Below are 17,435 nucleotides of genomic sequence, written 5' to 3'. Positions count from 1 at the left end.
TGTTGTTCAAACGATGACGTCACATTATGGCCTAAGGCTATTTAAAGTCGTTTCTTTTTTTTTTGCATAACACACACACATGGTATGTATATATATAGAGTATATATGTTTATATATAGAGCTGGCGTCTAGACATTTGCCAATTCACTGATTACCTAAAGCCCAAGTGTTGGCACCAATGCGACATCTTCACTCAAAGCTGAACAGCTAAATAGATATATATAACAGTTATATATATATTTTTTATATATATACAATTCAAATGAAGATCAATCACTTTTTGAATGAACTGTTTGCAAAACTCAACTAACCGTTGGCTTTCATTGAACGAAACGTACTAAAAGCGCTGACAAAAACTGTATCTCGTGGATACGCGCGAATGTAGCTGAAAGATACAAAACGAAAGCAACAACAACAACAACAACAACTACGTAAAATAAACAATATATTCTGTACGCTCAAACGATCAAATGAAAATGCTGTGAGCATATGACAATCGTATAAAATTTATAAAGCATTCACGGAAAACGAAGCGGGAATGCCCTTAATGAAATATTTTTCACGCATGCTTAGAACACGCTAAGATACAATGTGAGAAAAGTAAAACGTATAAAGAACAATAGCTATAAAGTTATGATAGACATATATATACAGTCTAATGATAAATGGCATCTAGATATATCTTTACATGCTAATCACATTTGTCTGGCTCTAAGGCAATGTCGTGCGAAATGCTTAGCTTAATCAAGCTAATTAAAGTTTATAAAATATTTAAACAATGAACGAATATATATTTAGCATACAGCTGCTAATTTTGTAAAAAAAAAAAAAATCTCATAAATATTTGATATATATATAATATATATGAAATATGGAATATATATAGGAAGTCAATGAAAATTGAGCTTAACTATTTAGAGTTTGCATCTATTCACGCAAATTATTGATGTTAAAGCGAAGACTAAATCGATTTGAGCTCGGATTTGCAATCTATTTTAAAGCTTAAACTTAGCCTTAACCTTAACCTTTAAACCTATCAGCAACATTATTTTGAAAAATAAAATTTTAATGGAAATTTAACTTAAGAATATATATAAGACTTGTTAAAAAGAAAAAAAAAAGAAAAAAAAAAAAACAATAATAACAATAAAATAAAATAACAATATAGATATAATAAAATTATTTTATTAAAAAAAAAAAATAAATAAAATATTAATAATAATAATAATTAAATAAAATAACATTAAAAATATAAAAAATTATATAATGTATTTATTTAATTTATTAATTTTTAAAGAAAAAATTAGATAGGCTATTTATGCTTGACTTGAGTTGTATATCTAATCCAGTAAATTTTATTTAATATTTTTTATATTATATTAAAAAATAAAAGCATCTTTTTTTCTCAGTGTAATGTGTTTTAAGAAGTTGCTGGAACATTCAAATAAAAAACAGCTAAAACGCTTTGCAATTGCATTTGCCCGAATGAATCTATAAATATAAATTTCAGCTCATTCACCATATCAAACAAATTCAAAACAAGTGAATAATAAAAAAAAATAAAAATAAAAAAATCAATGGCCAAGCGATAAGCGTTATCACAATTCAATTATAGAGCAAATGACTCAGAGTGCCAACTGCGCGCTGAGACTGAAACAGATTCGAAAATTCAGCTAAAAATAAATGGCACAATTTCCAGCTGCAGGCGACGTAATGAAAAGCTGCGGGATTTCTTTCGGGAAAAGCGACAGAAAAGCTGATTAGCTAACAAATTTAGACGACTCTCTGACATATTGGGTGCTGCTGCTGCTGTTGTTGTTATTGTTGTTGCTGGTGATTTATGCAGTTCAGGCTGACCCAAAAAAATGTAAATATATAAATTTTGTGCAGAAGTCAAGTCTGAGCAGGAGGAATGCGGCTGCTGCTTTAATTTTTTTCTTCTTTTCTTTATTTTTATTTTATTTATATTTATTTATGGTCAGTCAGCGCTGTGGAATGTATTTTTCTTTCTGCGTCTTCCTCTTCTTCATTTTTGTACTTGCGTACTTGTTGTTTTTGCTCGTTTTGAGCTACACTTTGGCTTAGCTTTGCAAATTGGCATCAGCCAATTGCAAATTGACTTTGTTCGACTGCGCAATTCTGATTGAAAATTTGCTTTTCCCTAAAGAACGTGTTGCAAACAAAAGCGAGAGATGTGGCTGCCTGGCAGGATGCGCTGCATATTTGTGGCTTTTGTGGCATAGAGTCCAATGCTACCCTTTTGTGGCGTGGCTCGGCTCGGCTCGGCTTGGCTTGGCATGGCTCAGAGGCAGAGATAAACACAGGTAAGCACAGGTAAGCCCAGCGCAATTCGTCAGCAGCAAATAAAAAGCAATATTCGCCGCTTAGTTGGCGCTTTTTACTTTGTTGGATTATGCAGTCAGCCAGGCCTGGCCAAAGACTTCGTCCGCCGCCTGCTGTCCCGCCGCTGTTGCATTGACAGCGCGAGCTGCTGGCTCCAGTCTGTCGGCCTTGAGCTGTCGCTGGCCACGTACGAGCCGAGGCACAATGTGCAACGAGAGTCGGACGCGAACTTGGACGCATAATAATGATCTCCAAACTGAGCAACGGCAGCCAGAAAGCCGCTAAAAAGCGAAAATGCAAAAAACAGGCTAAAGCAAATACAGAAATACAGAAATACAAAAGTGCAGCGAGCAGGCAAAGTGTTCACATTGATTGCATTTCATTTGCATTGTGTGAGAATCAATCACGAACAGCCGCAGCCGCAGCAGCAGCAGAAGAAGAAGACAAGAAAAATAAAGAGCTCGCATATAGCAAATTGCAGCTGAGTCGCGACTGGCGACTCCTTTTGGCCAGACAGTTGTCTAGTCAGCCAGCCATTTATTAGTTATTAACGTGGCTAAGTGCATGTGATCATACAACTACTTACAGTGCAATTGCAATTGCAATTGCAATCGCAACAACAACAGCAACAACAACAACAATAATAACAATAATCATGATTGAGCACAAGGCAGACGACGCGACGACTTGTTGACAATCATTTGACGACATTGATGATTCTAGCTGTCAGCTTGAAGCAGCAGCACTAAGTACACTGCGAGAAATGAGCTGAGAACGAAGTTTGACGACTGATTGAAGTGAGTTAATTAACTAAAATATTGCTAGAAATATATAATACTCAGCAGTCAAAGAAAATGTGCATATACACTGAGAGAAAAGTGGAGTACTATATAGTACTCCGCTCTATATAAAAATAATATATCTATAACTGCATTAGCTCAATGACTGCCTACGAGTCCATGGAAGTATACGAAAATCCTAGTGCTGAACAGGAATATGTATATATGCGCTTTGAATACACTTAGAGAAACAAGCTATAGCAAAGTAAGTAAGTACACGCAGAGAAAATACTTATTCTATAGTCAAAAATAGCAGAAAAAATCGTAAAACAACAAACAACATTTTATGCATACACTCAGAGAAAAATTTGGGGCTATACAAGTATTTTTGATTACAATAAAAAAAAAAAATTGATACAACATTCAAATCAGAGGTTCATTATAAAACCTAAAATTATAGCCTAAAATGATATGCTTAATACACATTTTAAGATTTATTTCATACACTAAAAGAAAACTCGAATGCCCAACAGGAATATATGCAAGACATTGGCATAGGATCTAAGCCATAAGAAACTACAATTAGAATTAAATTTTGTATGCAAGCAATTCTCATATTTTATTTCTCATAGTGCATTCATCAACTCAGTCCCACTCACCCACATACACTGTAACAGTTATAGTTAATGTTACGCCAATGCAATCGAATGCAATGCATTGCCCACTGCAGCTGGCTTTGCATTTCAATTGTGCGCGCATTTGGCTTTCGTTTTCATTTGGCGCTTTTCAATACGCGCCGCGTGCTAATCGAATCGCCCAACAAATGCCTCTGATTAGTCAAAAGGGGGCGGGGCAGCGATTGGAGAAGAAACAAAAAATGGGGGGCCTGGCCAGGCCTGACTCGTTACGCGTTGTTTGTTGCGTGTTTGCTTTCTTTTACAGCCCTGGCGAAGGCTTTCACGCCTAATGCGGCAAAGGTGTTGGATACAAAATCGTAGCTGTTAGATACTTTGGCTAGCTGTGGATGCGGATGCAAAGATTGAGTTTGAGAAACAAAGATACACATACAAATACTAATTGCCAGCGAAGACTTTTGAATATGTATCTATAAAGCATTAACTGGGTAAGAATATTTGTATCTGTATCCATAGGATTTAGTGGGGCATATGAGTAGATACTTTTGTATCTGTTATCTGGATAAAATGATCTTTGAGTATGTATCTATAAAGTAAAGCAAAGTTGAGGTAATTGAGTAGCAATATTTGCAACTGTATCTATTGGATTTAGTTGGGCATATGAGTAGATACTTTTGTATCTGTTATCTGGAGAATATTTGCAGGCATATATATCTTTATATATCTCAATTAATTTATGTTTGTATTCTTTTAAATAATGTACAAATTTGTGTCCTATAATCCCGAAGCTGCAATATTTGTATCTTTATCTATATTTGTTGTATCTTCTAAACAGGTTTACTTGTATCTTTATGCCTAGATTTTAATCTGGAACCATATATCTATATCCATATAGTCTGACTTGCTTTTTCTAGACTATCCCATGTGTAAGGATATGTCCTTACTATTTGTATCTCTTGCATATGTATCTCTTGTATCTATATCTACAACTCTAGGCACCCACATGTCCATCTATATCTATCTCTGTCACATCTGCACACTCTACCAGGAAATTTTACATCTATTGTCATAAGCTCCATCTGCATTTGTGCAACTGCAGCCATAAAGCCTTTGGGAACCTTAATTCTCCATTAGCTGCAGCTATTAAAGCGAGCCATCTGCTGCCTGCCTGCCTAGCAGCCCATTGTCTATGCGTTGGGTGGTAAACGGAAGAAAATATAAGAAAAGAAAAAAGCCGAAAGTGAAAGCATTTAATATGCATAATGCACAAGTTTATATTCATTTTATATATATAGTTACTTCTATCTCTTCTGTCTCCAGTCACAACGTCCGACGACTGGCAATGAGCTGGATAGCAAGACGACAGTTTTCAAAGTCAGCTCACATTTATTTTTCATTTCTTTCGGTTGCTTTTTGGTTGACTTTCAAAACACACGACGCGCAATTGTCACACACAACCAAAATCAAAATCAAAATCCAAAATTTGACACTCGACGCGTTTCCCAGGCTCGAAATTGAATCGAAATGGAAGCAATGCGACTGTTTCTGTTTCTCCTGCTGCTCCAGCTTTGGTGTCAATTTGAGTTTCATACTCGTAATAAAATTAAATTGCTTTTTAAGTTTTATGAGAGTGTCACACAGAGCGTGTGCGTGTGTGTGTGTGTGTGTGCTTTGCTTTTGTAATGATCAAATCCATTAAGTGGCGCAGAACTCGCTGGCAAATGCTTCGGACTTTTTTTTTGTTTCGCTGTCAGCCTTTTGCTTGTGGGTGTCACTAATTGAATTTCCACTCAGCCGACAAAAGAAAAAAAAAAAAACCAAAAAAACTTCTGCCTAACGGCACTTTGTTCGATCTGTTCTTGGCCGCACGTAGACAACATAAAATGTTTCATTTTAATATTGAGCAAGTTGCGCAACAATTTGTTTTATTTCATCGTCACACAAAATTTATGCAAAATTCACTTTGGTGCTCAGCTCGTTCTTATTTTTATTTTTTTATTTTTTACATAAGAATAATTGCAGGCACGTAGCGGCAAAAAGAAATGAGCAGCAGCTGCGGAGGAGCAGCTAAATAAATTTCAGTACAAGTTCATTGACTGTGATGGAGCCAAGCCCCATGCGCTTTGGACATGCAAAAATATCGTGACCAAAACAAAGGGCCACAAGCTATAAAAAACAAAAGACAACAGCAACAAACAGCAAATAAACAAATAACGAATACGCAAAGTACATAAAAACAACAAAAACTATTGCATTAATTTGATTTGCGAGCCACAGAAAAACCCCAATGGGCTAACATTAAATAGAAACCAAAGCAACGCATTCAAATTGCAATTTCATCAAATTATCTAAGCCCATCTAAACACGCAAAAAGAAACAGCAAATTTTATATACTTGTGTGTAAGCCAACAAATAAAACTAATAGATATATGTATAAGTATATAGCTAAATAGAAACCCCTTTGATTTATAAAAAAAAAAAAAATACAAAAAAAAAAATATACAATCTTAGTCTATCCCAACTCGTCAGTCAAGCCAAATCTAATTAGTTTCAATCAAATTAGATTAGTTAACTAAAGCTAAAATATTTAAACCCTGTTTAGCTAAGCAAATCCCTAATATTCATACAAAATTAGTTTTATGGTTAGTTAAGATCTAAGACCTACAAAAGTTAAGATAATTTCAAATTATTTAACCACATATCAAACAACTTCAACAAGACAATGAAACTTAACGAAACACAAATCTAATTAGACATATATCTAGTTAGATAACACTGCAAACAATTATTTAAATACACAGTTAAAGACTTTTGACCTTATACACCCAATCTCGTAACACCATGAATACAATGGATATGATTGTAACTTCAGCTGCATAGGATTATAAATATTTAGCTTGAGCAAACATCTGAGAGAGCTGTTAGACTCAGCTTGCTTATCAGATGACCCTAACGCCATGCCAGATTTGGTGTGTACCTAGATAAGAGTTAAGGAATCAAGTATTTGGATGACCCTAAAGCCACATTGGATTTGGCTGATGATGGGGCTGTACTTAGATAAGAGCCGAACCTCCCCAAATAACAATTCCAACTCATTGTATTTCAAGACCTCCATCAGACTGCATCCATCTGTAATCTCAATGTAACTCTATCTCATCATCCATACTCTTAATTAGTTGTATAAACCTTAATCATTGTTTATGTAAACTTCTCCCACGGCAATAGTGCAAAAATTTGCACAATTATTTGGTAAATTATATTAGTTAAAAGTTATTTGAAGATCATAAAAACTTGCTCAATTGAAGTTTTGTTACCTGTTCAGGTGTGGCTGTGAAATATGTTGCGTTAAAAAAACACACAACTAGAGTATATTAAATTTACAAAATATATATACATAATATATATTTATGTACATTACAAAAACGTAAAAAAATGTTAATTACATTAAAAAAAAAAAAAAAAAAACAAGTAAATTAGGCAAACAATTTAAACATGCGCTTTGGCCGGGAAACCCGCTCGTAGTGCGCGTTGCTCTGATTTTAATTTGGGTTTTGTTTCGTTTTTTTGGTTTTTATTTTTTGGGTCGCTTTTTGCGCGTGTTTTGATTTTTATCAGCTGGGTGGGCTGTCTGGCCGCTGGCCAAAAAGGGTTTTCATGCAGCGCGTGACCCACTAAAAGATGTTTTTTTTTTTTCTCAATTTTTTTTTGTGGTATATTTCATTTTAGGTTTTTTTTTTATGTCAAAGCAATTTTCGTGCAGGTTCCAAGGCGATTGCCATCGATGGGCTTTACAGTAGCGGAAGCCCATATATATTTACCTTTCTGACCACTTTTCAGCTCGTAATTATTAATGTATGAGCAAGACACATGCGCAGACATATGGTATGGGCATATATGTATATATATGTAACTTTGTCTGCATCGTCTGCTCGTGCGAGAAATTTTCGTGTTATAAAGTTAATTTGTGAAATTTTGTTGTTGTTTCTGTTGAGTATTTCTTAACGAAGGAAGTTGCGATCCATTGCCAAAGGCAGAGGCAGAGACAGACACATAGATAGAGGTAGAGGCTGAGGTAGGGGCAGTGGTAGAGGCACTGGCAGTAGCAGAGGTTATTGGAGCGTTTAGCTGCGTTTCTTCATTAATTGTGGCCAGCTAATTGAATTATGGCTTAAAGCTGAATACCTGAATAGCTGAATAGCTGAATAGCTCACTGTCTGCTGAATGTCTATTTTCGTACGTAGCCCGCAAAGGGCGCTCATCTATGTTGTTTTGGCTTTGACCTTGTCGCAAGAAGCTGGCCATAAAAACTGAAGAAAACTCCGGGCACAGGTGCAAAAGTTCTTTTGCCCGCACCTGTTGCTCATGTAGCTACTGCTGTTGCTGTTGCTGCTGCTGCTGCTACATTATCATCATCATTATCATCTGTCTTCCTCTGCCAGTTGTATTTCCTCTTCTTTTTTTTTTTGTTGCCACATTTGTTTAACTTTTGCGGTACTTTGTCAGCCCGCTCGACTTGAACTTAAGGCCCGCAACTTTTATTTGTTTGTTTGTTGTCTGTGAAACCGTTGTTGTAATTACAATCTGCTGATTGTGCCATACAGGCATGCTCGTATGCCTAGAAGCACATTAGCTATCAAGTGGGCTATGGCTGAAAGGAGAGAGAGATGTAGATTGGGCGAGGGCGAGGGAGCTATATACGATATCTTAGGCACATATTTCACTAGGCTTTAGTTTAGGTATTTCAAGGGAATCGTCTCAGTATACAAACTTCTCACTCTATATAAGTATATAGATATGTGTGGGTGCTCACATGGGCTGAAACATTTCTATGCTAATTCCGTTTATAGAACTTCATCAATTAGCTGACTATTCACCGATTTTTACAATTTTGCAATTTATTGCTCGGCTCAGACGCTTCTTTATAGGTTCATAAATTAGAAATGAGAAACTTGAAGTGGTGAGAACACAGAAACGTGAACTGTATGCCAAAGCAAATATATATATAAATGTGTTATCGAAATGTGCAATAAATATGTAAATGTAAATTTCGACAGGCGGCATTTAGATTAATGCTTTGTTCTATACAGAGAAATGGTATATATAGGGAAATATATTATCTTAGAGAAACTAAAAAATCGCTATAGTATATGAAAAATAAGCTTCAAAATGTTATCGATAAATATGTAAATTTTGATGCGGTTTTAAGCAACAGATTTTAAATATTTTTAGACCTAATTTATGATTTTAAAGAGTTTATATTATAGTTTTTAAAGCGTAGTTTCTGCTTTCATATGTTATCGATAAATGTGTGATCAATTAGCATATATATTCTTTTTATTTTTACATATACAAAGTAAATAAAAAATAGATATCTGAAGGAAATTCTACGGTAGTGCAGCCTCTTTTGTTGTTTAATATTTTTAAGCAATAAAAAATGATCTGATCACTCAGGGTTCAAATTTCAGACTAATTTATGGATATGACCAAATTATAAACACGTCAAAATACTAAAAAATAGTATTCTATATAGATTTCTAGCTATATGATATACCGAGCTTTCAAGTAAAATGAATAATGAGAAAACTAAATATGGAAATTTTCGGTTAGCGTAAAGGGAAGCTGAGTCTAATATATTTGGTAATATGATAGAGTTGAATATGATATTTAAAAAATTTATGGAATTATTCATTAATTAATACTGGCAAATTCTGAAAGAAGATTCTTTGGAAATGAAAGGAATACAATTTCTTGAGATATTATCTCATAAAAGCTGTCTCAATATTGAACTCATATATCATAAAGAAGCCATTTAAAGCTCTCTTAATTTGTTTGCCAATTGTATATAGTGTATTTATTAGCCTGTCATTGACTGGCAAAAGGTTCTGACAATGCTTTTTGTTCTGTCGCTGCACTCATTTAGCTTCATTTGACTTTTTGCTGTTGTTTTTAGAATATGCATGAATAATGTACGGCGTATTCCCCCGGGCTATTATACAGAGATACTAAATGCGAGAGACTTGATGGTTCGCTGACTGCCCGTCCGATTGTCTCGCTGTCTCTCTGCCTCTCTGCCTCTCTGTCGCTCCCTGGTCTGTGGGCTGAGTAACGAGCGCTGTGCCGTTCACTTTCAGATAAAGTTGGGAAAGTAACTACGTAAACATATATACAATATATGTATATATAGCACAGCAAGCAAATTACAATTGGTATGCAATGATATATAGAGTAGGAACAGAGCAACTGTGCAAAGTCTCGCGGTATGTGGGCTTTTGTTCTACTCGACGAGGCGGCGCTTTGTAGTGAATCGGTTCTGGTTCAGCTTGGCTACACCTGAAGTTCACCTGCATGGAATGGGGAACGCCTCCCTCCACCTTGCACCCCACGCCTCTAGAGCTCTCAAAAAAAAATGTTCGAAGTGACAAAAATAATGTCGAGCTTTGGCTACATTTGCATATCGTGTGCTCTGACTGGGTGCAATGACAGTTATTCCATGGATCCAGCTAGAACCTAACCACGTACCCAAATTGATAATGGGGCAGGAAGAGCTGGAGTGGGGCAGAGGGGTGGGGGTGAGGGTGGAGTGAGGCGGGCCACTCATTAGAGCTACATTTTGAGGCAACACGCTGGCAAGTTTCACGTTTTTTTTTCTTTTTTTTTATGACGTTCTTATCTAATTATCATAAGAACTAGCACAAGCAAGAAAGAAAAAGAAAACATACGCACAAATTGATCGACTGATTGATAGATTGATTCATGGATTGAATCGAGTTTTTGATCGAGCTTCAGAAGCAGTTGAAATGACAACAAAGCTAACTAATTTTAAGGTAGTCTAATGAACTCTGTTAACAAAACTGTTGTAGATAACAGAGTGGGAGATGGCGAGATATGAACAGGGGCAGAGCAAGATAGAGTGAGGCTGATGAGATAGAGAGACATAATCGATCTAATGGACGTTGATAACAGAGTGAGGGATGCACAAGTGCTAAAGGATCCTGAAAACACACACTGAGAGAAAAAGAGTGCGAGAGAAAGCGAATGAGAATAACATATAGTTAGGTAGTCTAATGTTAAGGTTAACAGAGAGTATCATATCAAATAACAGACTGTTAAAGACAACAGCAACAGAGAGGGATTGGTGTTAGATTAACAGATAAATATGTCTTCTATTTAATTCTGTTAGTTAACAGACAATTAACTGTTAAGGAACTTTATATAGAGTATGTAAGAACTCAAATTGTCAGCTCCCGAAATTGATAGCTTAATTAATATACTAAAATAAATTTTTATTTATATCAGATGGTTTCAAAGCTTTCATTAATCTGTTATCAAGCTGAATTTTTAAAATAAATAATTAAAATATATGTATATACGTATATATGAAATACATTCAAGCAAATGCTCTTGAAAACAAAAACAGGAAGCTCATCGAAAATATGCGCATAAAATACAAATAAAACTTGATTTTAATTGCAGTGTAGACATTGCTGTTAATTGTTAACAGTAAATGAATGAGAATATAAATAAATTATATTTGATATTGAAATTGCAGCTTACTTAAGTGTATGCATGTTTCGCACAGTGTAGCTGAGCTGCACTTAGTTTATAAATTAATTTTTGTTTGTGCCTTTTTGACAATTTCCGCATAAAAAATTCCGCTAAATTATTTATGTTAAATTTGATCTTTATATACGCTGGTTTATATGCAATATAAATACATATGTATATAGAATTGTATTCATATATAACGTTTATTAAAATGAAGTGCTTCAATTGTCAATTTGTCAGCGTCGATTAAACAAATGGAATTTGGTTCTTTTTTTTATACATTTTAATTAAGACTGAATTATTGCCGCGTGTCGACAAGATATTAAAACAGACAAATACAGATACATATATATATATATATATATATATATATATATATATGTTGTTTCTGCTTCTGTATAGCAATTGAAATGCATGTTAACATATTTTATTTTTGTATTTGCACAACTGTTGAATGTTTTTGACAAGCCTCGCGAATAACCCAAAAAAAGAAAATAAAACAAAAAAATTATTTAATTAAAAAATGTGAGCGTAAAAAACTCGTTAAAGGAATTTTTCATAATTTTTACCATATCTGTAGATCGATCAATATAAATATATATTTATCAAGCAATTTAATAGAGGCTTTCATTGAACACTCCTGAAATTTTCTCAGTTCTGATCGCGTTTCATCTACTCTGACCCTGAGACATCTTTTCTATTACAAATTTTGATTCACACACATCGCATTCGATTGCCATCGATTTGTGGGAACAATAAATGTTTATTGTTTGATTTGTTTAGTGGCCCCCAACAATAATAACAATAAACATTGAGAGCCCTACGCCAAATGCCGCACAAATCAATTCCAAATAGTTTCCGTTATAGTGCTGCCCCTTTCCCACTCTCTCTCTCTCTCCCTCTCTCTCACCCTCTGTCGAAGGTCATCGCATGCGTTGTTCCAAATACTTTCGTAAGCTCGTAAACCAAAAAAAATTCTAGAGCCACTAAACTGATTTTTTTTCGTTCAGTTTTACATAGCCACAGCAATTTTTGATTGAGGTTTTACTTATTGAAGTGCTCTAGGTTTTTGTTTTTATTGTATTTGCGGCATTTTATGCTCTAAGATTGGGTAGATCTAATATGGTACATGGCGTATTTTGGAAAAAGAAAATTTACTATATTCGGTACGGTAGCCCTTAAAACTCTTAAGATATTTGGAGTATTTCTTTTATTTTTTTAAATGTCCTAATCTCCTAATCTCTTATTTTAAAATATGTAATGTTGCAAGTAAATTTAATTTAAAATCATAGTGTATTCGAAAATCCCATAGGTCAACAAATATTTTGCTCCATTCTTTAATTTTTTGTTCTTTTAGCTATATATTGGTTCGATATATTTTTGTTTATGCTGCGACTGTTGCTTGTGGTTCGTTAACATTTCTCCATGGCTGGCAAATTCTTTAGCTTCGTTTTTTCATTTCATTCCATTTCATTTATGTTGAAATTCGTGCAAAGCTTCAATAAAAGAATAAAAAATGAACAGCAAAATAAAAAGAAAAAAAAAAAAAAAAAAAACAAAGGCATTTTTGTTGTTGTACAGCGACGTTTTTTTTTTGTGTAAACGCAAACAAATTAAAAAAACGCTTTGAAGTCGTTTTTGGCTTTAGGTTCTGTATTTTTTTTTTTTCTTCAGCTTTAACCAAATGTGTTTGAAGAGTGTGAGATGCATTAGTGGACGGAATAATTAAGGTAGGGTATGACTAATTGACTAATTGTGTAGCTGTTTAACAAATTAGCCAAAAATTGTATTAAAGGCAATGGAAGACATTAGAGAAAGCCTACAGAAGGATCGATTTATCATAGCATTTGTTTGCATCCGATTCTTGATTGCTTTCAAATTTGATTAAAGCGATTAAAATTAGTTGCGATTAAGGCTAATTTAATAGCATTTGTCTTAGAGTAGTCATAGCAGCTAGCTTCGGTTGACATTTGCTTTTTGATTTATCTATTATTTTCTTATCGCTAAAGACTGTGGTATATATGAATGTATTTATATGCATATATAATGCCTGGATTTCATCAAGAGTCAGCTGATTGTCGGAATATAATTAGCAATCAGAATTTATATAATATATTTCAGTGAAATTTTGCGTTATTAATGCCCTGGCTTACAGCTAGCTTAGAATGTCACAGCAAGTAGCTTTTGATATGAATACAAACACTTGACGACACTTATAAGTTGACGAAAGGCGCTCTCATTAAAGGATTCAAGTGCTAGACAGAGACAAATACTACATATCAATCAGCTTTTGTCTGACTTTAAACTATATATGACGTCACACACATGTTCCACTTGGCACGAGGGTGCCTTGTCCTCTGACAAGGGTGTGCGGCTGCATGTGTGCGTGGGTGCAGCCTAAGGGTTGTGCATGACGTTACCCTGGGTGACTGACTGCCTGACCCGAAACCGGTTTTAGCCAGTTTATGGCTGCTAAACAAAGGGCAGCCATTGTTCATATGGCGAATTTTGAAAAAATAAAAACAACAAAAATCAATAAGATCTGCACAGCTGATAAAGTGATAGAGAAATTATAGAGAGAGGCAGATATAGTAGAGCAGACTGCACATACATATATACATACATACATATGTATGTATATGTTTGCATTAATGTGAATTTTATTTTGCATTCGTTGTTGGCGCGTGTCACTCACACAAAAATGTGTGTTTTTTTTTCTTTTTCTTTTCGTTTTGCTGGCATTTTGATTGTCAGGCAGGAAACGTAAAGGTTTTCTTTAATTTTGTTTCTTTTTTCGTTTAGTTTTTGCACCTGCCGCCTACAATGGAAATGGTTAATAGGCAGAAGTCAGCAAGTTGCGCTACATAAAACTGCCAAGTGACATGCAACTAGAGCTGCTGCTGCTGCTGCTGCTGCAGAGTCTGTCTCTGCTCGCTGCCTCTGCTCGCTGCCTCTGTCCGCTGCCTCTGTCGCTGCCTCTGCTCGCTGTTAAGTTAAAGATCAGCTCGTAGACAGACGGAGCAACAGCTGTGAACAGTTATTAGCAGCAGCTGTGTGTATGCATGTGTGTGTGTGTGAGTGCCTCTGTGTGTATGTGAGTGTCTTTGCCTGTGTGTGTGTGTGTGTGTGTGTGTGTGTGTGTGTGTGTGTGTGTGTGTGTGTGTGTGTGTGTGCGTGTTAACCGGAGCCAACTGTCGTCATTAGCGAGTCTGAAGCCTGGGCATTGAGCTTGCTAAATATGGCCACACTAAAGTTAGCCGACACACACACACACACATGCACACAGTTGCATACACACATGCACAGTTAAACTAGTGCAATTAGCGCTTACACAGACACGTTTTTTGCTGCCTTTGCGATAATATCTTGAGAAACTGTCGCTTATGCTTATTAGAGACTTTATATATATATATTTATTTTTCAGTTTCACTGCGCCCAGTTTTTTCTTTTCTAATTAATGTATAGCATAGAATTTCCTGGTTAATTAAAACGTATACTAATAATTTATAATTGTTACCTTCTAATACGAAATCTGCCGCCGAAAACCATTTTCAGCTGTGTCACAGTATCCAAAATTGTGAAATCCAATTTGAGCGTCCAACAAAAACGAGGCCCAACAAGCGAAATAACAACAACGAAAACGTGTTGCCTGCCGATACTTGTTGTTGTTGTTGTTGTTATTTGTTGTATTTTTATTTTTATTGTAATTCACTGTCGTTATTTGTGCAAATAAAATGCAATTTTTGTTGGCTTAACATTTGAACCTAACTAAAATCGAACTTCCTCGTTCACTTGGACGACACTTTTTGCCTTTTGGGGGTTTGGCAGCACTTTTCACTTTGTGTGTGTGTGTGTGTTTGTTTCTTTTTGGTGGGGTGGATGGGGCGGGATTTGTTCATTCGTTTAGAGCGCGCGCGACACTTGCAATTGATTTACACGTATGCAAAATAGGCGAAAGTTTAACATTTTTCTTCTTCTTATTATTCACTCTTTGCTTTATGACAAATTTGTTGGCATTGCGTTTCGATCTCTTTTGGGGGTGGTTGAGTGGTATTTATTTGCACACGCGCCGTCGTTTACGTCTTTGTCCGTTGTCTTTGTCTTCGTTGTTTTCGTTATTGCCGTTGCTTTTACATTGGATGTCAACGACACAAAGCTGCGCGTACGTCTGCACGCGTCAGTGGTTTTCACTCGTTTGAAGGTGCGACCAACACTGGCCGAGTGTCAGCAGCGACGCTGTCGGCGCACCGCAATCGATGTGGAGTAGCAGCCGGCAAAACGCAGTCGTGAGCGTAAGCATCCAAAAAGAGAGAGAGAGAGTCGTAGATAGAGCGTCAGTGTGAGAGAGCGCGCGCGCAGTCGTACTAGCTGAGAGAGTGTGCGCGCAAGCGTGACCAGAGCAGAGCTCAGACACCGAGCTGAGCCATCGACAAAAGTGAGAGTGTATGTGTACAGCTCAAGCTGCGCTGCTGCAATTGCTTGGCAATGCTCGGTCTGAGCGCGCTCTCCCACTCTCGCTCTCACTGTTAGGCTCTCAGCGTTGTAATGGCATTAGACGTTCGGCCTTTGGCATGAACTCAGCTGAGCCGAAGCAGTGAGTTACACAAATAAAACAGTGATTGAGTGTATGTGTGTGCTAGTGTGGGTGCGTGAAGTGCACTGCTCGAAACTTAGGTGTTTTATAAGAGACATGTGAGGGAAATTTGATATTAAATAATTTTCAGAGAGTATAAAATGCATACTTAAGTGCTATATATGTAAATAATTTTTAATAACATTTGCAGTTCAATAACTTGTTGCTTTGAATTGTGCCCTTATCATTTCGTAGTCTTTGCTGAGTACGCAACCATAATTCAGGGTTATTGGTCAGCTCTCTCAAATTAAATTTGATAAAAAACAATAAGTATTTGTTTATCGCTTTGGGCGAAAAATTATTGGCCCCTTATCGTCTAGTAAATGACTTTTGAGAGAATTAGTCATTTGACCACATGGAATATTTAACTTTCTCATAAAAGTTAAAAATTTCCTGCATACTTTTAAGCGGCGCGGGTAAATATTGAATGGCGCTTAAAAGTAGGCAGTGCATTTTTTAGCAGACTGTTAAGTTTCATTTTCCGCTTTTACTCTAAGATTTAAGCCGTAATACAATTCTAAAATGCATAATATATTTTTTTAAATGCATAATATTTTATTTTCATTAAAAAACGGCGCAGCGAACATAAAGCAGAGGGCAACGAAAAACAAAATGCGATAAACTTGGCGTTGACCATAAAATGAATGTGCATTAAATGCAATCGCCTTTTGTGTATGTATATATATAGGAGTGTGTGTGCCTGTCTAGTTGTTGCGATTTTTGCGCAATATTCTCTGGCAAAGTTCAATCGATCATTGCTGTCGATATTTAGCTGGCGATAGCGCCAAAATTATGGCAAGCACTTTGTTAAATGTTGCGCACGACGACGACGACGCTGGGATCTCGATTTTATTGTTGTTTCTTTTCTTCTGACTTATTTAGTTTTTTTTTTTTTTTTTTTTTTTTGTCTGTCTGCTAATCATGGCGACTGCATCGCATTGCGACTGTCTCGCAAATTGAATTGTCTTGGAGTTGGCGTAGTTTTGTTTTCCTTTCGGGCAGCGGGGCGCATGAGTGATTTATTTCGCATACGCCGCGTGTGCGCAATCGAGTTGGCAGTTAATTTGAAAATAATACGCTAGCCGTCCGTAGTTATTTAGCTGCACTGTGAATGTGTGCCAGTCAAATTGCCACGGAAAATTAATTCAAATCGTTGGGCCTGGGCAGCAGGCGATAATTAGCGCCTGTCCAGAACACTTGGCAGACCAAAACCGTACGAAAAATAAAGCAAAGCCGAAAAGATATCAAGAAAAGCCATGCCAGAGCCAGGTAAAGCAACAAGAATTGACACACCTTCAAGCAGGCTAACTCCAAGTGGCCGTAGGTGCTATTTTTTTGTTTGTGGCCAATTAATGACTGAAAAAAATACGAGCTGTCAGCCAAATGCACTGATTACTCGATGAGTGTGAGTGCATGCCAGTGTGTGTGTGTGTGTGTGTGAGTGTGGACATGTGTGTGCTTGCGCAGGTCAGTGTTACTTGACGCCTTACGTAAAGAGCT

At 36.1% G+C, this 17,435-nt stretch overlaps 1 protein-coding gene across 9 annotated transcripts in view; it reads right to left on the bottom strand.

The window, feature by feature from the left end:
* Shrm (shroom) overlaps positions 1-17,435 on the bottom strand; it is a 77,842-nt gene that overhangs the window by 13,999 nt on the left and 46,408 nt on the right. Inside the window, exon 1 of one of the 9 annotated variants that reach the window (XM_089471908.1) lies at positions 14,820-15,493. The exons of 7 other annotated variants lie outside the window; for them this stretch is intronic. In XM_089471908.1, the coding sequence (XP_089328034.1) occupies positions 14,820-14,851 (32 nt within the window). In that variant the 5' untranslated portion in view covers positions 14,852-15,493. Of the gene's footprint in view, positions 1-155; positions 306-14,819; positions 15,494-17,435 lie in introns of those variants that run through there. One more of the 9 variants, XM_089471909.1, reaches the window with a different exon arrangement.

The sequence above is a fragment of the Drosophila arizonae genome, chromosome 5, assembly GCF_054131065.1.
Source record: "Drosophila arizonae isolate 15081-1271.41 chromosome 5, UAZ_ARI_1.0, whole genome shotgun sequence".
Classification (NCBI taxonomy): domain Eukaryota; kingdom Metazoa; phylum Arthropoda; class Insecta; order Diptera; family Drosophilidae; genus Drosophila; species Drosophila arizonae.
Note: the sequence above shows the minus strand (reverse complement) of the source record. Positions and strands in the feature narration are given on the sequence as shown.